General features: G+C 32.3%; 1 protein-coding gene across 3 annotated transcripts in view; it reads left to right on the plus strand.

Moving 5' to 3' along the window:
* rau (RA domain-containing protein rau) overlaps positions 1–19,800 on the plus strand; it is a 137,760-nt gene extending 117,960 nt beyond the window's left edge. For all 3 annotated transcript variants that reach the window (XM_074130950.1, XM_074130949.1, XM_074130948.1), the window contains exons 3-9: positions 14,284–14,464; positions 14,942–15,020; positions 15,145–15,208; positions 15,309–15,422; positions 15,718–15,855; positions 17,210–17,337; positions 18,825–19,800. In XM_074130950.1, coding sequence (XP_073987051.1) covers positions 14,284–14,464; positions 14,942–15,020; positions 15,145–15,208; positions 15,309–15,422; positions 15,718–15,855; positions 17,210–17,320 — 687 coding nt within the window. In that variant the 3' untranslated portion in view covers positions 17,321–17,337; positions 18,825–19,800. The remainder of the gene's footprint in view (positions 1–14,283; positions 14,465–14,941; positions 15,021–15,144; positions 15,209–15,308; positions 15,423–15,717; positions 15,856–17,209; positions 17,338–18,824) is intronic.
* Positions 19,801–21,339: the final 1,539 nt, after the last annotated feature.

The following is a 21,339-nucleotide window of genomic DNA, read 5'->3' on the forward strand; positions in this document are numbered from 1 at the left end:
AACACCAAAATGGAAAGTTACAAAATTATAAAACTTTCATTTAGCCGACAGATCCTTTGATTTCCATTTTAGATTATTGACCCAATTGTTGCGAGAGATATTGTCTATGACCATTATTAGTGGATTTGTCCAACCTGTTGTTGCTTGTACTATTATCACCTAGACAGACTAATAACAGACTATCTTACAGTACTGATTATTACCTACAGAAAGAATTTCTCTGATCCAAATGACATCATTCATAGAAATTTGTCTACTTTTCTTGTAGTTTTTTTTTGCATTTATTTATGGTGTATTTATGGCGATGGCGCTATAAGTAACAGTGATAACAGAGTAACATTGAATAACAGAAGTATACGAGTGGAGAAGTTACCCAGTGGTAACACTCCCAAATATTAGATGGTTAGCCACTCTCTTCGCTGGAGAGGAGATCACGAGGCCACTGTCTTTTAAGGCGTCTTGTCCGGGTTGTCAGGAAGAGTTCTAGAAGAAAGATTTTTAGCTAGAGGATTTATATGAGATTGTAGGTTGAAGTGGAGTTTTCTGTATCTTGTTTTCAGCGACTTGTGTGATAAAAGGAATGTTAAGGTCAGTGTGTATAGTCAAGTTGGAGACATTAAAAGGAGCGTGTACAATAGTTCGTAGTATTTTAGATTGAAGAGATTGAATCCTTTGGAGATTGGAGCGTTTGGTTGAACCCCATAGCTCTATTCCATACGCCCAGATTGGTTTCAAAATAGAAGTATAAATTAGTCTTTTGTTGTCCAGAGAGAGTTTTGATCTGTCGTCTTAAGAGTTTTTTTGTGGTAATACAAAGATTGGATCCAAAGTGAGACCTGCGCTGTAGAATTATAATTCTTACACATTTTTTTCTTTTTAATTTTTTGTATTTAGTCTTTTTACATTTTGGGGTTTAAACTATAAACCAATACTAAACTTGAAGGGCTTTCTGTGGTATTCAGTTTTTGTTTTTAAAGAAATATTTGTGGTCAAAGGGAATGTTTACTTGAAATGGCTCTACAGCATCCAAGTGATATCTGAGATGATTTTTTTTTTTCCAAACTTATATCTTCCCAGCAGTTAGTTATCCTTTTTTTCCCCCCTAAAATAAACCACATCCTTTTAAGAGGACTTTCCATGCTTTGCAGCAGCATCTCTTGTAGATCTGTCTCATAATATCCTTTTGCTTGTTAAAAAAAGTGATTCTATATTGATGTAGGAATTTCTTTCGACTGATTTTTGTGTATTGCTTTCACCTAGCTGTTGTTCTTCAAGACATCTCTTGTGGTTCTTAAATTTTAGTTAGTGTTGCTAAAGATCTACAGAATTAGCTAGTTATGGGGGTTAATTTGAACAGAAACTAGCCAAACAGCACGGTCTAATTCTAAGTTACGACGTCATTTGTATAACGTCACATCCTTATGCCATCAATGCCATTGAAATATCAGCGAACTGTACATAAAAACTTAAATATTTATATGATAAAGAAATAGAACCGGTAATCTATTTGTTTTTTTTTGTTTTTTTTAAAAAAAACGCATATTATTAAAAAAATAAATAAATAAATCTTTCAAAACCGGATGAAGAAATTATCAAGAGGTTAAAATAGTTAATACGTAGAAGCTTCACGTCCTGTTTGAACATCCTAGAAAGAGAAATGAAAATATAAAGTCTAACCTTGACAATGTTTGCAAGTTGATCTTTTGAATTGGGGTCCGGTTAATACATCAAAAAAGTAAATAAATAAACCTAACAGAATAAATACAATCAAAGTATGAGCCAATTGGCCGATGAAATAACCCGCTATACGGGAGTCTAAATTCATGTATTTTAACTGTTCTATGACTCATTGAATAAAAATGCTATTTAGCGGTGAGGGGTTTGAGGGGAGGTAACAAAAAACACACATTTACTAAAAATATAACTTTTAAAGAAAGAACTAATAATAAATATTGCTTTATTCTAGAATATTGTTTAGATTTTTAATGATGCGATCTAATAATGCGTTTTCTTTTCTTAATTATTTATCTGTTTATGATTTATATAGTGCTTTACAAAATGTTTTTTTTTGAAAGGGATTATTTAATTTCGTGTTCATATAAAGTGTTATAAATAGAAGATATAAGTGAGGCTGCACACTCCTTCATCTCAGTAAAATGATCTTCTATTTAATTTTCTTTTTGATCATGCTTTCATTAATGGAGTTAAAAACACATCTGGTCTGTAGACACACACGATGCAGTTTACGTGGTTAAAATTTTTCTTGTACCTTACAAATTACTACTAAATAGTAGTTTGTTTTCAAAAATTATACAATGAACACTTAAGAACGCTATTCAGTGAAATGGCTATTCTCGGTGACCAGTTTTTTTGCAGAGTTTTAATATTGATTACAACATTGAATAGGTGTTAATTCTGTGTACTGCGCACTGAAATGGTACACATTAATGGAAAGCCCAACTTCCCAAAATTTAAAATAAAAATCTTATGAACTTTTTTCGATGAAATCTAAAAAAAACAAAAAAAAAACTTTAAAATCGAAACTGGCCCTTTGGATTGGCTAATTATGTCCAAGAGCGCGGCCCTTATAAGCAGCTAAACCAGTTTTTTATAAATCTGAATATCCCGGAGATTTTCCCTTCTTGAGGTAAGCTGAGAGTGCACACTGTGTAGTTTCAAAAAAAGGCAATTTTATTGGATGCTGAGGACGCATACTTCCGCTGGAAACTGATTATTAAAAGAAAATTTGACTAATGGCATTACTTCTTTATTCTTGTCAATCAAGATGGTAAAAAAAAGGAGGTTAAATAATGTCGGCTAGGATGGGTTCCTCTGTTGTTTTCTATTCTCGAACGGAGCATTGCCATCAAGAAGCAGTTTTAGGACAGGGAAAACTGCAAATTTAAGAATAAGTGAGAATTGTGAAGAAACTCTAGCATGGACACAACTTCCGTTTCACCTTCTTTAAGAATGTTTGCGACTTAATCGTTGGTTTCTAAAGGTTTTTTTTGTTTTATTTTGGAATTCTAGCTCCGGATGTAGAGATCATAACTCGAATATCTGCTATTTGTGCAGTCTCTACTAAAAATAATCACAAATGTAGATGTTGCTGCAGTTGTCCTAAAAATAAAATAAACAAAGCAGGTAGGCGTTCACGAGAAGTAGGGGACCACCTTTTCCACAGTAAAGTTACCTACCTAGCCACACATGTCTTCTATCAAGTACACCCCAGGCTATTGCTTATTTTGTGTTCTGGGTGTCTTTCCCTCTTTCCCGCGGGACATCCTTTCCATTTCGTACACACACACACACACACTCAATGTTTCCCCTACACCAAATGGAAGAACTCTCAATGTGAGACAACTTGTCAAGTAAGACTTACCAATCTTTAACAACATGAAGTGCAATTGTCTTAGACTATCAGTAATCAAATTTTAGGTTAACTTAACCTTTGAGATTTCAGTTCTGTTAAGTTTTGAAACCTTCTGATTCTGAAAAAATGGTTTTAAGGAGATAATTTTTGTTCTAACATTATCCTTTTCTTTTATCTTTTATACTTTGCTTTGATTGACATTTGCTTTCTTAGGGTATATAATGATGGTGCCAATTTCATCCAAAATACCAAATCTGCGCAACAAATTAATTAGATTCTATTTTAAACGGTTCAAAAATTGCTGCAAAAGTAGTTTTTAATCAAAATTTAACAACTTAGATTTTGAAAATATTGATTGAAGTATTGTAGGATATTCTGCCTACAGAACCCTGGAAAGATTTTGAAGAAACCCCTAGACTATTGAATCTGCGCAGGTGCTGTTGAAAAGTGATCCTCTTTTCCGCTTCCGGCCACCTCTCGTATTCTTTCTCCGCTGGTTTGTGTTCAGCTGCACGTGTTACCAGGAGAAGTAATGCACGTGCTACTACTGCTCATGGAGTGTTTACTTGCAGCTGCTTCTAATCAACAAAAACCCTAGTGTCCCTTATCTTCTCTTAACACGACTCCTTCCCTTACCAGGAACACTATTCCTTAGCATATATTCATCCTGTTTAAATGTTCAAGCGTGCTATACATCCTGTAAATTAGAGTTGTGCTGCGCGCTCAGCAGCCCCCTTTTTACATCTCTCGAAGATCACACCTGTTCACATCGTGAGTACACGATGAGTAAATATTTCACTGTCAAATTATATATACTTTTGTGGGTTATGTAACGTCCATCCAAACATATGTTAGTGATATATCTCTGCTACAGATTTAACCATTGCATTTGTGCAGAAGTTTGACATTTCTGTGGATGCATTTGTTGCAGTTCCAATGTACGTAATTCAAAAGCTGTCTTATCCTCGCTTTACGTTTAGAGCATATATTTATTTCCGGTCTTCTTATTTGTTAAAGGGAGCAAACAATTTTTTGTAGTAAATTCTATTTTTATTTCAAGTACGGGTTCCGGTACGTAATATTTACCTTAAAGGTTTTTTTATTGAAGTAAATTTATATATAATGTTAGTTTTCGCCGCATTTTTCTCGTATCGAAACATAAATTCAAAAAAAATCTTATAGAATGTAAAGGAAGCAGTCCCCACAATATTTTCTGTTAGACCATTTCCGTCCTCTCCGGCTCTCTAACCCAAAAGGCATTCTCACGGTTCCTACACGGGAATAAACAACGCGCCTGCCCTTGGATTTTCCACGCATTTCTATGACAGTGATAAACCAGGAATGCTTTTCTTTTGCTTTTACTCACAGATTTTATTTCTTTCCCCCCTCCTCCTTTCTAGAATACAGCTGTTTTCCCATTGATAACTTTTAAATCAATTTACACATTCTAATCTACAAAGTTAGCCGGAATTTACGAAATTCGACCCACTAAATGCTATTAACAAAGAGTTAGTTGTGTTTATTGCACGTGTCCTACTAATCAGTTTGTTATCTTTCGTTTCATTTCCGCCCTTAAACACTAATTCTTTGTTGTTTTTTTGTTTTTTTTTGAATTTCCTGCAGTACTCGAAAGATAGTGTTACTGTATTCGTGTGAAGTTTGCAGAAGTTACTTTTTCTTTTTTTTTGAGGAGATCTAAGCGATGTACGAATTCTATTTCAACTTTACTCTGTATACGTATGAGCAAAAAATAATAATAACTTGTATACATTTGGATAAGCCAGATTAGCAGAAGCTCTAAAAATGCCTTTGTAGAGCTGAAAATAGGCGAAGTACTGTTTAAACAGCTCTAGAATGTTTAGGATTTCTGGATAAAAACATGTACATAAGTTTCACAAATGGGTTACTGAGAATATTTAAAAGTATGAACTCTAAAGAAAAAAAATAGAAGTATTTTAAGCAGTAGAAATCTTCTTTACTCTTTGTGTAATTAATTTATGGGCAAGAAAGCATTTTAAATAAGAAAATTAAACACTAATGCTAAGCAGTGGATAAAACTCCTTATTTAAAATTAATAATCGATTAGTTTTGTGCTAAATGGAAATTATATTCGCCAGGAAATGAACGCTTTCTTTTATCTAGGTCTTCCAAGAAGGCCATTAAAAGTACTAAACTTTAGAAGATGTCAAAGTACTTTATTGAGAAAATGTTCATGATTATGTAATGGAGAAAATAATTGTTCTTATAAATCTTTTCTTTTTTTACGGAAGACCTTTCTAATTTATGAATAATTTATAATATTTCATTTCTATTCTATAGCAATAATAAAAAAATTGTAATAGATAAATTATTATCCCTGTTTTAGTGAAGTTATTGTAAATTTATTATATTAGTAAAAGTCTCTTTACATAACAAGAATGTAATATAATATTGTAATGGACGTTTTATTTCTAACTTATTGAAATTCTAATATAGTAAATACATTTTAATGTTAAAAGGTTAAACATATAATAATGCTATTAATAAGTTCAGAAAATATGTCAAACAATAATGTTTTCAATTTGTTTCAAGCCTTTGTATTTATTAATATTTTGTTGTAAGTATTTATTTTCTAGGATTATCAGACATGTGAACAAATCTCGATGATATCATGTTGAGTAGTACATAGCTACATGAGATACATCACAGAATTCTGTAGACAGAATTTTTGCAGTTATACGAGGGGGTACCCAAAAAAAAACGGAATTATTTTTTAAAAGCTATTTATTTACAAATTTTTTACAGAACAACCTTATCCCCTTCAAAATACTCTCCATTACAACTAATACATTTGTCCCACCGGTGCTTCCACTGTTCGAAACATTTTTTGTAGTCATCTTTAGAAATGGCTGACAGCTCCTTCTTCGTTTTTTTCTTGACCTCTTCAATGTTGTCAAATCGGTGACCTTTCATGCCCTTTTTCATGCGTGGAAATAAGAAAAAGTCGCACGGAGCCAGGTCAGGCGAGTAAGGTGCGTGGGGCAGCGGAACCATGCCATTTTTAGCCAAAAACTGTGTAACAGAGATGGCTGTGTGTGCAGGTGCATTGTCGTGGTGGAAGAACCAGTCTCCTGTTTGCCACAAATCGGGTCTTTTTTGGCGAACACTATTGCGCAATCTTTTCAAAACTTCCAAATACAAGGTTTGATTGACGGTCTGACCTGGGGGGGACAAACTCTGAATGGACTACGCCTTTGGCATCAAAAAAGCAAATCAGCATTGTTTTGATGTTTGACTTGACTTGACGACACTTTTTTGGTCGGGGTGAAGATGACGTCTTCCATTGGCTCGACTGTTGCTTTGTTTCTAGGTCATAACCATAGCACCATGACTCATCACCAGTAATGACCTTTGACAGAAAGTCTGGATCAGTTTCAAGCTGTTGTTTCAAAGCACGACATGTTTCAACTCGATGTTCTTTTTGATTGTCAGTCAGAACTCGAGGAACAAACTTGGCAGCAACCCTTTTCATCCCCAAATCTTCCGTTAAAATTCGCTGAACCGAGCTCCAAGATAACCCACTACTCTCTGACAGTTGATCAATTGTCTGCCGACGGTCTGTGAACACCAGCTCTCGAATTTTTTCAACATTTTCGTTTGATGGACGTCCAGAACGAGGTTTGTCATCAATCGACATGTCGCCATTTTTAAACCGAGTAAACCACTCGTATACTTGAGTTTTTCCCATAGCGTCATCTTTGTAAGCTGTTTTCAACGTTAAAACACTTTCAGCAGCATTTTTGCCGAGTAGAAAACAAAATTTCAGAGCTGCACGTTGTTCACTTAAACTTGCCATCATAAAAAACGAAAAAAGTACAAAACAGCGCTGGTAAAAACAATCACTGCAGATGAACAGAACAAGCCAGGCAGACAACACAGGCAGGACTGAACTGGCAAGGAATTGCGCTATACACGTCTAGCGGCAGAAATGCGTACTACATAAGCTCCATGCGCGGCAACGCAATTCCGGTTATTTTTGGGTACCCCCTCGTATGTTGCCAGCCCCCATGGATTAGCTTCTGATATTATTTAAATTTCTTCCTCTGTGCAAAATCGTGTTTCTTGGATTAATTTCCGCCAGATATCGGTTAAATTTTATTTAAAAAAAATAACATTCAGTTCGAGTTTTCCATCATCTGAAAAAAAAAATAGAACAGAAATATTCAGAAGATAAAACAAAGCGAAATTGTCACTTCAGTTTTAAATTTTCTTTCTTTTACTTATTTTCCTTGTGCTTGCAGATTGTGGTCCATTACTTGAACTTTCTTTGAGAAAATGTTGCAATTCAATCCACAAACTCACATCATCGTGGTGTTCTCCCGTGATGTCAACTTTAGTGTGTCTTAAGAGCCATCAATTTCTCTTTAGCCGTAAAGAAATGATATTCTGATAAATGGATACCAAAACCGTGCAATCATAATTCTTTGCAGAATTCTAACTATTTTACAGTTCCTTTGTCTTACACCATTAACTGCTGGATTTAATTATACATGTTTTGACTTTAAATTGCATTAAGTACAAAAAAGAGAATCTCAGCTTGAATTTAATATTACTACAAAGAGAAATCATTGAGATTTTTCACTTCATACTGCACACTTTCCGGTGATGGGCAGTGCTGTCTGTTACGAGAAAACATTGTCCAGAGACCGGCAGTTCAGATGTTGTTCAACTTCAGATGTTGACGCGTCTTAGATTAACCAAAACAAAATTAAGGCCCACAGAAAAAAAACATTCAACATTTTACATCCTTTTTTTCTTATTTGTTATCAGTCACAAGAAAGTGAAAGTAATGAAAAAGATGAGAAAGCGATTTGTTCTTGAATGAAACGGATATCCTGTGGTGCAGGTCCTGCACCCTCTTTTTAAATGAGGAAATTTCATTAAAACGAACTATAAATTTTTGGAATATAATTCAAAATAAACACTAATTTATTCCTTCCGCTTGTCTTGTCCTAAGGAATTCATCAAAGGAAACTAGTAAAGGAACCTACGAGTGGTAGAATGATGTTAAAGGTAGCCAGCAGCCCACAAGTTGTGAATCAAGTATTTTAAAAACCACACTTGACTAGTTGATGACGTGAAAATAAAGTTTAGTGTAACATATGTTTGTCATTCATTATCCTGAAAGACCATTGACTTGGCTACAGTAATACCGCGTGATGACTAGAGGGAAGATGAACTAATCACCACCACAATGTCATCAGACTCAGTTATTGGAGTTATGTACGCGGCCGCTACTTGTTACTATCTTCTCTGAGAGATTACGCTGCTGCGATGGTTTTAGTGAGAGAGTGAGTAAGAGGGGAAATACTTTCTCATTTCTTTGGTTCCGCCGAGGTTCTCTTTATCTGTTTTTTTTTTTTTTTTATTTTAAACCCTTTAAAACACCGCTCCATTCGGCCGAGAAGACTTCTTCCTCATGAAGTACATAACATTCTTTAAGGCTGGTCTCACAGCATCAGATATGACGCTGTAACTAGCCCATGTCCTTGGCCCCTCTCTTATTCTCTTTCCGACTGTGACGTTGAAGGGAAACACTTATTACACCTACGTGAAGCTATTGGCCCTTTTAAAAAACGACCTTGGATTAAAAACTTCTCCTACTTCTTCATAACTTACCGTTACATTCCTTTTGATCGGCTTCACAGCCGGTTAAATGGATTATTTTTTTCTTAAATTTAACCACATATTACGTACAATTGATCTTTTAGGTCGGCATAGTCACTCTTTGTAAAAATCAAATGTACCCTACTATAAAAGATCGTACTCCATAACATACTAACATAAAGTATTAAGTGCAATTACTGCAAAGACACACAAAGGCTGGACAGACTTATCAGCATTTAGGGTGAAGAACGAAACAACACGAAAGTAGATCGTAGTAGTTCTTGACCAGCCGTTTACTAAAACTATTTTTCCTTAACCAAAACTCCAAAATCCTGGAATAACAGTTCTTATAAAAGAGAGTGTAAGACAGAGAGACAGAGCCTCACCATTGTACGCCACAAAAATCTTTAAAAAAAAGAAAAGAAATTAAATAATCTAACGAAGAACTAGTACATGCCTTTAAAACTAGCAGATAGTTTAATATTCTGGTGAATTATTTATTTCGTAATAAAAATGTGCGTAAAAATGGTGATCTCTTTCATATATTTAATGAAATGTGAAAACTATAAAATTATATTGACTTTTTATAATATTGTTCAATTTCGCCTAAAATTATTCTCATTTATCTGAAGATTTGTTAGTAATCTATAAATACGTAATGTTTTATTAACATAACAAAAATTACGTAGAATATACTATATAATAAAAAAGAAGTATTGTAGTTTGTGGTACAGATAAAGCAATGATATTTCTTAACAGTTATTCCATTTATGGTTTACAGACATTAAATTCTAATTACGTTATATTTAATTATTATTAATAACATTTCTAAGCAATTCTAGGAGACATAATTCCGAGAACATGACAAAAAAAATGCCTTAATTAGAAAAATTGTTCACCCTGACATTTACTAAAAGCATTTTTTTCCTGTACATAAGGATTTCTGATATTTTGTAGTAACTGTGGAACTAGTTAAATTTGAAATTTGTATTTAACGTACAAATTTGAGCCGTAATTTGGCAAAGCATCCGGAGCCAAATAGTTACCCAAACAACTACGTATGGCTGACTGTAGTTAGTCAAAATATAGAGCCATCCATGACTCTCATTGTGTGAATAAATCAGAGAACATCCATCAAGAAGAAAGCATCTCAATCTTTCCCCTTGTTCAGGCCGAAGATTCCTGAATCTCATCTTAACATATCTCGAAACAATTCTTCGTTTCTAACCTTTTGGCGTAAATTAATGAAAAAAAAAGGCTTGCCTTTACAGTGTTGAGATCTCTTAAGAAGACGCACTGCTCCTGTTAAGAATCTGGGAGATGTCCTCTATAAGGGTACGTTTACAACGGAGCTGTGAGTATAGATGCTAGCAGAGATGATAACTGATAGAATAAAATATAATCGCTGATTAGTGTGCACAACGGAGCTGTGATACATGCAACATGCCCGAGTAGTGAAGAAGAGTTTTTATGTTCAGCAGCAACGAAATGGTATATTTTAAAGAAAAAACGCTTTAGAAAATATCATGTACATCCCATAAATAAAAAACGAAGTACTTTGGGTGAATTTCACCATTTATATAAGGAACTTAGAAACTATCCGGATCGTTTTTTTGAATATGTGAGGATGGGTCCACCCACATTCGACTATATTTTAGAAAAAATAAGGTCAAAATTAAGAAAACATTGGAAAAATTGCCATGGAAATCCTATAACCATAGAAGAAAAACTAGTGATTACTCTTAGGTAAGCAATGATTTGATTGAAAAAAACAACAAATAAATACACATGAAAATAAATGTAAGCACGATTTAAAAAACAAATATTGTTTAAAAGTAAATAATAAAATAATAACCAAAAATAATGAGTAAAGACAGCACTAAATAATTTTTCGACGTCCATTTTGAAGCTCCGATACTGGAGTTCAGCTAGCAGAAAAATGAAAAATTCAATTCTATCATCTATGCTCGTTTATAGCAGCGAGTATGAGTCACTAGTCGAAGCTTCGTTGTGCACGCTCACATAAGAAAGTACTAGGTTATTCTATAAGCGCTGATGCATCACGGCTATCATCTCCGCTATCATCTATGCTCACAGCTCCGTTGTGAACGTACCCTAAGACAGCTCCTCTCAATCTATACTGTACGGACCTCTAATCATCATTTTAAATTCATAACATTCCACTGCGCATATTCGAGCAAAAACATCTTTGTTAGAATATGACTTTTAACCGTTACCGCATTCTAGACAATTTATGAGGTGATTACACAAGAATCGACAATCTGACAAATAAAAAAAAAACTCCCTTTAACTGTCAAAGCGAAGTGCAGCAACAAAATAGCTTATCCCCCATCCTGGGAAGCAGTAGTCTATTTCTCAAAAGACACTTCCAAGTGATCTACAGAATCAATTACCTTCCATCCATTCTTGAGAAAATATGATCATAAGATATAATTCTAATCGGGTCCAACGATAACCACCATTCAATCTTGTATGAATCTCTTTGAAAAAGCCTATAACTTAGTCACTTTTCAAAAGTAAAACCTGTTATAAATCGCGATCAGTTATTTGCTGTCTTTTAACTAGCTTTCTTTGCTAAAAGTATCTCATTCTCATTCAGAAAGTTTTAAATTCTCCAAAATTTAGATAATATATTTAAATATTGTTGCTGGTTTCGATTCTAACCGACAGTGTTGGCTCCCAAATAGGCAGCCCCTACTTTGATTTAGATTAAAAGCTTGTTTAGCTGTAGCTGGTGTTTTTCCGAAAACAATAGAAAGTCAGTAACGTCTATCCTCCAATTAGAAACTATTATTTCAACAGCTTGTGCTGAAGGATAGCCGTAGAGATTTTTAATAACTATGATTTTGTTTTTTATCCGGCCCTTAGCGTTGTGTTAAATTGGATTTCCATGAAAACAGATTCAAAAATATTGTAAAAGGAAATAGGGTTCAATGTTTTTAACAACATCTGCATTCTATTCATCTGCACTTGTATCATAAATATGCTAAAGTTAAGAAATACAGGCATTGGATCAGCTGAAGATGTTAATTTACAAGCTAAATGCATTTCTTCTTTAATACGTGTAAGTTTTCTAATACAATGTAGTTTAGGTATGTGCGTAGAATTGATGTCGGAACATGTATCATTTCCAAGTTGTACATGCTCTGGAAACCACATCTGGCTAATACACAACTTTTGTAACTGTAACCGCAATAGAAATCACTTATTTTAGTAATCCACTTTTGAAATAGGTAACACAATATAAATTTCAAATATAGATTGTAATTGAAAGCTTTTTCTTCAAGTTGTGTTTAGCTTGAAAAAAAAAAATGGCTTTTACGTTCAGTAAGAACTTCTGTTTGACTGGATTTTGATTTAGTTTGGGTGTAAAAATTATATTGTGTTGCATGTTTAATTCAGCATAAGAAGGAATCCTGTGACACCAGTTTGAACTCTTTAAAAAAAATTTATACAAACCGGTTCGATAAAAATCCTTTAATTTGTATGTTGTAGAACATATTAACAATCAAATGTAGTCGATTAAAAGTTCTTTTTTTTTCTGTTTGAAGCAAGAAGGCTATCAAATAATATTTATCAGTTCGATAAAATCGAAAATCATACATCATGCCAAATATTTTTATTTTTTATTTTTTTAAATTCATTTGCCTTTTATCTCTTCCTAGATCTGATGTGGGAAGGTAAGAATAATTTAGCAGATGATAAAGTTATTACTTAAATGTTGCCGGTATAAAATTAGCAGTAGAATATATTAACAAAAATCTATATTGCAAAGTGAACTTGTTATAATGCTTTTGACTTTACAAATGTGCTATTCTTCAAGTACTTTTTCGCATTGTCTACTGTATTTTTGTTTTCCAAGTTAATTTATTATATCAGAATTTTTTTCATTCAGAACTTGTTAATTTTTTCATTCCTTATTTCAGATTTCTAGCTTTCCCATATCTGCAGATTCTAGTCAAGTTTTTGGCCCACATTCACACTTTCTGATTACACACATAAATACCATGATTCTGGAAGATAGAGGAAAATACGAACTAATATGTTCTATGTAATTAGCCCAACGCAAAAGAAATCAGTAGTGTCAGTAGCGTTAAGATTCTGCTGTAAGAATGCGTTGGCGTCAATTGTAACCTTATAATGTGGTCGTAGAGCCTTTGTTTGGGTTATGTATCAATATGTATGATTAAATTTAGTATTTTAGAAATGTTAGTGTACAATCTGACAGTTTAAATTTATTTGGCTTGAGGATTCTGAAAGGATATAAAAGGGTAAATACTATTAAGATGTGTAGTTAGTATTTGCCTGAGTACATATATGTATTATTTCAGAAACGGAATTATACTTCCAATATACTTTGTTGAACTTATCTTTGATCATTTATTCTGGATCTACAAGTAGTTTTCTTTTCTGTGCCTGTTTTATATTGTTTATTGTGGACTATTTATCTTTGGATTCAGCCTATGTTTCGACAAATTTATAGACATACTCAGTTGTGAGCTACAGTGTTGAATTTTTGACTTTGTAATTCACAAAATAACGCTCTGAGAAGCACAAGAAATTGGTAGATTTTTTTTTTTGTATTGACCAAATCCTTGCAAACATAATCCACAATATTTCTAACACACTATATGAAAGTAAAATGATAATTGCTATTTTAAAAAGTAAATATAACTTTTTTTATTTTGATTAATTATTCTATTCATAAATCAATTTGTAATCTTTTCTATTCATCTTCTTCTTCTTTTTTTGTTTGCATTTTTTGATCCAGTTTACCTAACTTAATTCTTTGAGCTGTCGAAATTTAGTTCTCTGGGAGTAATTGCAGCCCGTAGTCCTTACATATTTGTTTGCACATTCTACAGATAGAACTAGTGTTTTGTGGTTCTATACATAGCCAAGCTGTACTCCCTATTCAAAAGAATAATTTTAAGATGTTATATTCCGATTCTTAAGTAGGTGATTCTCTTAAATTCGTTTAATGACAGAATTGATGGAAATCATTAGGATACGATCTTTCTTGCTTTGCCATTACTAGTTGATATTTCTATAATATTAAAATTATTTACTGACATTAGTTTTTTTGTTCGTCTTTAAATGATCTTGATAGGAAACACTTTTCCTAAACATATATATATTGACTAATTTGGTAGTAAAGATTATTCCAGGCTATAAAAAAACAAAGCTTCATATATGTATTATTGAACAATTATTAATTTTATTTTTTAAATTGTTTGTTACAGCAAAGCACCATTAAAGTATATGCCAGGTGTCTGAGATCAGATATTGAATACAAAACACTAGGAATCACCTATCAGACAACATGCAAAGAAGTGGTACAATCATTACTAAACAAATACAAGATGAGGCATCGAGATCCAAATCTTTTTTATTTAACTATGGAAGTTACAGTTAGAAAAGCAGGTACGTTTATCTTCGTCTCCTTCAATATTTCTCAGTATTATCAAGGTTTGTTTACTCACGAAGTTCTCTTCTTGAAATGTATTACTTAGCTTTATATCTTTCTGTAGAAGGCTACAATTCTATCCCCTTCCCTTACCTATCTTGAGGGATATCCCATTTAAATATAGTTAAATATCATGATGTTAAATACAGTACATGGAACGTAAGAAGTAGTAATCAGAATGTGCTATTTCTGGCCTATAAGCACCTTTCTGGGTGAGGGAGACGTTCAATATTCATATCATTAATTACTAAGTACATTAAACGTGCCTTAATAGTCTTGTTGGATTAACAAAAAAGAATATCAAGAATGTTGCAACTAGCTAGGTAATCTGCAAGCTGGGTTCAAGCGGGAAGTAATCTCAATAAAATTCTTGTTTGATTTTAATCAAATTGAATAATTAATTACATTAAATGTTATTTAATTAATTTTTGCAGGCATTAGGACAGTAATTGTTTTGGATGAAGAATCAAGGCCAGCTGTTTTACAATCATGCCATCCCAGGGGTGATTCTAGGTTAGTAAACAAACGGCTGCGACTTCGTATTATTGTGAATTTGTGCTCTGTACATTATCTCAAATTAAATTCTATTAAGATGAAATTCAGTGGATATCAGTTAATTTTTCTTTTAATTGCTTAGATTTTCATTGCAAATAAGAAATGGAGGCTTGGTGAAAATATACGACAGCATTCTAATGCCTGCCGTAAGTAAATATGTTATTACTTTATTTTAACAGTTTTTAAAAATAACTACACACAGTTTGCAAATAAAAAAGAAACTAATAATTATTTGTTTGTTTTCAGTCTAAATATAAGAGTTTACTCATATCTGAATACACGTCTGTTGATGAATTAATACAGATATTGTTAAATTGTTACAACAGCAAAGAAAGAGTGGAACAATTCTCTGTTTATGAGGCGAGTTTATATTCATTATGGACTACATTTTCTTTAGAATTAATTTCTCGTTCTAGAATCTTTTTCAATTTTCAATTTTTGACAGTAAAAGTGGCATAACAGTTCAATAAAATAATTACCTAAACCTGGATGGCTAGAATTAAAGTTCATTTCTGTTATAGATTTATTTTCTTAATTTTTAAGTGGATTATAAACTGTAAAATTATTAAGTTGAATATTTTATCATTATTATTAAATCAGAAATGAATATTTATGTTTCAAAAATGTTTAAAAACATAATTTTCTTGACTCCTAGGTGTGTGAAAGCCAAGAATATCAGAGAAAACTTCATCCCGATGACTGCCCTTTACAAGTGCAAAGAAGTTGGACAGAAGGTCTTCAAATACATTTTCTTCTGAGAAGAAACTTAGACTACCGCAGCAGAAGAAGCAAGGTTGATATCATTTCATTCATTTCGAAAAATTAGTTTCCATTGTATTAAATTGGACAGTTTTCTTCGTTCATTAGTAGTTTTGGTATTAGTGAACGTCAGTTTGTGTTTGTTTTCAGTACGTGATATTGTCTAGTTCCTATCCAGCTTATAGGTAATTTAGAAATTTTAGTGTAGTCTTATCTGGAAAATCTTTTAATGTGTGCTACCAACTCCACGCGTTGTTCATTTCGTATGAACCAAGGAATTCCCAAGAAGGCGATACGCAGTACCTTGCTTTGGAAACGTCATCAGCTTATTCAGTGCAACATTATTAGCTTCCAATCTAAAGTAAGAAAGAATAAGTTAGTAAGGGGCCCTAATAAGTAAAGTCTGGATCATTGCGGTTTCAGTGATGTCTTCAATTTGTAAGAGTATAGAGTTGTCGATGAGATTGATGGTATGGTGTCCAGGTTGGGTCTTGTATCAAGCTGTAAAACCCAGTATTTCTCCCGTAGTCAATCATCGTGGATGTCAATCATAGTTAATTTTCAACAGTATTGTATAATGATTCTGCAGAAGGCAAACATTTTAGCGTGTGAGTTCTAGTGATATTGTATCATATCCATTAGGGAAGTCAGTAAGTAAATTTGTCTGATGTGGTTTGTTTGCAAGTTAGCTTTCGCTGAAGGAAGAATAATTAGCCTTGATTGAAGGAATTAATTGTCTGCATAAGTTGCAAGAATAATAAGTAAGTATTGAAATAAGTATTATTAGTATAAAACAAGAACGGAGTTCCAAGGAAACTTAATATTGACAAATTGTTGAGTGCAGCAGGTCAGATTTAATCTTAACAGCAACGACTTATCCTATATTCTCTCGTTCGGTATTGTGTCTGGTTTGCAGATGTATCCAAATGTATCAAATATTGAACTACATTTTGCGATAGTAAACTGGCTAGTCTGAAGAGCTAACAAATTACTGTATTGAAAAATATGGTTTCTGTGCGAATTCGCTAACGATTTTTGTCCGGTTATTCATTTTAGTTAATATAAAATTTTATGACTGTTAATTTTGTGGATGTTCAGCTGTACTTTTCGAATAATTTTGAGAGTAGGAAGAAAAGTTAATTGTTGGCGATTGCTGAAAGCTAATTTTGATTTATCATTTTTAAAACTATTCTGTCAATCGGACTTCATTTTCACGCAAAAACGAATTAAACTCATCATTTGTTACCCTTGTAACAAGTAAAACATTGTGATAAATAGATCTTGTGACTTTGTCACGACTTTATTCTTAATGAGAAATTCTCATTTTTATTTATTCAGATTTTCTTCATTTAAATCATGAGATTCCATTTTTTTTTTATTATTTGTAGGCTCCATGGACTCCAGATCTTCCATCGATACCATGCTCTTCAAGACAGAGTATTGCCCAAACAGAGACTGTTTCTACATACCCAGATTACCAGAATTATTTCTACATTTGAATCAGCTGGCTATTATGGTAAGTGAATTAAAAGTAATTCACTGACTATAATTAGAAAAAGCGCACAGGTTTTTTTTTTTTTTTTTTTTTTTATTTGTGATCATTTAAGAAAACCCTGTTTTGTTAACTATTTTAGCGGCTAAACCGTTCCACATTCCATAATTGGTTCATAGGTTTTATCTCAGGTTACATTTTTCTAAATTTTAACAAAAAGTTTGGCTCCACCCCTTCTCCTTTTGTTTTTAAAATAATCTTAACAAATTCCATGATAGATAGATAATATTCTGTATTTAGTGTATATATACACATTACAGGGGTTCTGTGTTACATGGAATATTTTACAAAAGTTTAACTGATAAAATAATAATATAAATTGGAATAGTAAACATAATAATAGCTGTGGTGGCAACTTAAAAATAAAAATGAATATTAATAAAAATAAAAGAAAAATAATAGTTTTTCCACAAGAACAGATAAAAAATAAAATAAAACAAATTGAAAACAAACATTGCAAATAAAAATATTCTCAATACATTAATTTTACTTAAATTTTGCTCAATACTTGAACTTAAAAATAAAAATGTAAACAAAAATAATGACCGTAATTTTTCAATGAATTTATAAATTTCTTTACATATTTAATAAAATTTATTGCCCCTACTATTTATGTTTTACTTTCATTCATTTAAACAGAATGACCTTAATTTTAGAGTTGCGATAATGAAAAAATACATTTTGTCTAAATGGTTCCTATTTTGTATGTTTAAGAGCCAATGAATATCGTCTTTATCGGCGATAAATTCAGAAAAATAACGCTTCCTGAATGGGCTATAATTAGGGCATTCTATTAAAAAGTGTTCCAGAGTTTCAAACTTATTTAAATTGCAAACATTGCAAACAGATTGAGTGTCAATAGAGTGGTAGCCCCCAGCTCTATACCATATTCTTATTACTTTGTCGCTAGACACCCTTAGCTGGCTCACCACTCTAATTTTATCTATCGCACTATTGTAAGTTACATATTGTTCTATCGCACCTAACCCACTTATATGTCTATAAACAGTGCTGTAACTTGAATTAATAGCCCTCTGAACATCTACTGAAATTTCGTGGTTTTTCCACTTCTCTATAAGATCTTTTTAACTGAATCTACTTCCGTTTTATAAATAATCTCTTCTTCCCCGATAATTGTTAGCCACTTCCGCAACTGACCGAACCAATTCCTCTCTGCTCTTTTATCACTTACTCTATCTAATTCTTTTAGTCTTTCAAAACATAGTTTTGGTAATCTGTTTCCCTCCATTGCCAGAACTCTAATCCAAAAAGACAACATTTTCTTAAAGATAGTTACGCTTAAGCGCACCCTTCCAGTTTAGCGCACCCTTCCAGTTTCTAGTCTGACTATATAGTAACAAATTCCATGATATGTCTTATGTTAGAATATTTCTAGTTTTATTCTTTTTTAAGAAATAATTTTAAAAAATAAAAATAAATCTTATTTACAGAGTGTGCAATCTAGTTTAAGGGCTGTGAGGAGAAGTCTTCAAAAAGTTTTGAGCAAGAACATATTTCAGAAAATAATTACTGTAAGTGCGGAAGAAAACTATTTATTATGCAAACAAATGGATTACTTTTTGCAAAGAAATCCTACAAAGAAAAGAGGAAGAAAGTAAAAGGAAGGGTTATATTACTTTTTTAAATTTTGTAAAAAGGTAAAAATCAAAATTTAATATTTAATGGAGTGAGCGGCGGATACCTTTTTTTTTCTGTTTTTGGATGATTGGATTTATCTTCTCTTTAGAGATTTATCTCTTTTTGTACAGTTTTAACTCACAAATCAATATTTTGCAATCAAACTTTGACTAAATATTTTCTAAAATACTTAAAGATTCCATTTCTTTAAAAGGAAATATTTAATGATTTGAGACCTATTATTATATTTTTGAAATTTTGTTAAGTTACCAGTGATTTTGTTTGAAAAAAGTCATATTTTTGAAATGTTATTTACTTTAAAAACTAGCCATTATTTTTGGCAACAGTTCTATTTCGTCATGAGCTAATAGAACTATTTTCATTCTTCTTGATTTTACGTAATGTATATAATGATTTCTAAACGATACACTGTCCATATGAAATCCGTTTTTTTTTTTTCCTTAATAGTAGTAATGTCTCATGTTAATTTGCTTTGTTTATGTGCAATTTATTTTCTTTAATTTCTCTTAAAAAAATGTAAATGTGTTAAAAGTATTGTAAATTACTCTAGTTTTTTGCTATGTATCCAAAGATTAAGGAAGTGTAGAATCTATTCGAATTATTTGTTTTTATGTACTGACAAAACACATTGAAGCTTATTTTCTGTTAAAAAAAAGTATGTATATATTTAAATTCTAATCTTTAAACAATTAATTTCTTTCGTTGTCCTATTATTGACGGATAATTGTATATTTATAAATTTAATTATATTGTTTCATATTTTTGCAATCAGTTACTTCAGTTTTATTTTCATTAAACCAAAGATATTTTATGAGTAGGTAATTTGAAGAAAGTAATTGCTTCTCACATTGTAAATTTATTCTTTCGAGTAAAACTGTATTCCATTTAATATATGTATAAAGAAGGCAAATAAAATATATATATATATTAATATTTAATAAAATTTGCTTTTTTCCACTATATAGTTTTAAGTATGTGCCAATTGTGGGTGTCCAATGCCTACGCAGCGATACAAAAAATTGCATTTTATCAGCTCATAAAATGATTGGGGAATATCTAATATATGAACAATAAATCAGTAAGTGTACCAGGATTTAATTACATATTTTTAATTTACACTCTGCCTTTAATGAGTATTGATGATTTTTAGATTGAAAACAGCCAATTCTGGGAGTGCTACCTGCAAAACTGTTAAGTAAATAAAGATAAAGGAAAAAAGATGTAATAAAACTAAACTAATAGTTATACAAACAACTTTTATTATGAATCGAATACAAAAAATGTATTATTTATTTAAAAATATGTAACATTCATGTTTATGTTACAATCTTATTAAATTACCATATACAGGGTGACCAGAGTTATATGCTCCACCCACTTTTTTTTTAAGCGGCGGGAAATTTCGAAAAAATAAACACGTATTTAATAATTTTTAGTCTAGTTTATTTTCAGTGATTGACCCATTTTTTTTAAACCCCTGTATCTCGAGATACAGCATCCAACTTTTGTTTTTCAAATGGAACGTTATATTTTTTGTTGCATATTTTTATAGTATTTGAGCTCCTAAAAAAAAAAACAAAAAAAATTTTTTTGAATTCGGTTAGGTTTTTCAAAAGTTGTGGTAATTTAAAATATGAAAAACAAATTTCAGTTTACTGACAAAATTACGTTATTTTTTTTAAAAAGAATCTGTTCAAACTGGGCACAATCAACGGATAGGCAAGCCAAAACTCTGGACTCCCATGCTTTGCTTGTAGCAGTACTTATGGTGGCGAAGTCAAGATCTAGGCAGGCTAGAGTTATTCGACATTTCAGATCATCGACTGAAGCCACGGGATTAAGGTTACTATACACTTTATTTTTTTAGGTATCCCCACAAAAAATAGTCCATTTGGGTTAAGATCGAGCTGGCCATTGGATGGGACAATGAGTCCCTAAGCACTTTTCATGGAAATTTCTGTCCAGGTAACCTCGAACCACTCTCGCATTATGTGCCGGGCAACCATCTTGTTGAAAATACATGTCTAGCCGACGTTGTAGAGGAACATCTTCAAGCAGAACTGGCAAAATGTCTCTTAAAAAAAGTTGGATAACTTTCACCAGTTAAGTTCTCTCTGTAGAAGTATGGGCCGATTAGTTGATTTCCTATAACTCCACACCAAACGTTTGTAGAAAAAACAACCTGAACGTCGAATAACTTTAGCCTGCCAAGATCTTGACTTCGCCACCACAAGTGCTGCTAAAAGCAAAGCGTGGGAGTCCAGAGTTTTGGCTTGCCTATCCGTTGATTGTGCCCAGTTTGAACAG

The sequence above is a fragment of the Rhodnius prolixus genome, unplaced genomic scaffold (genome assembly GCF_049639745.1).
Source record: "Rhodnius prolixus isolate KJV_2025 unplaced genomic scaffold, Rpr scaffold_4, whole genome shotgun sequence".
NCBI classification, from domain to species: Eukaryota; Metazoa; Arthropoda; class Insecta; order Hemiptera; family Reduviidae; genus Rhodnius; species Rhodnius prolixus.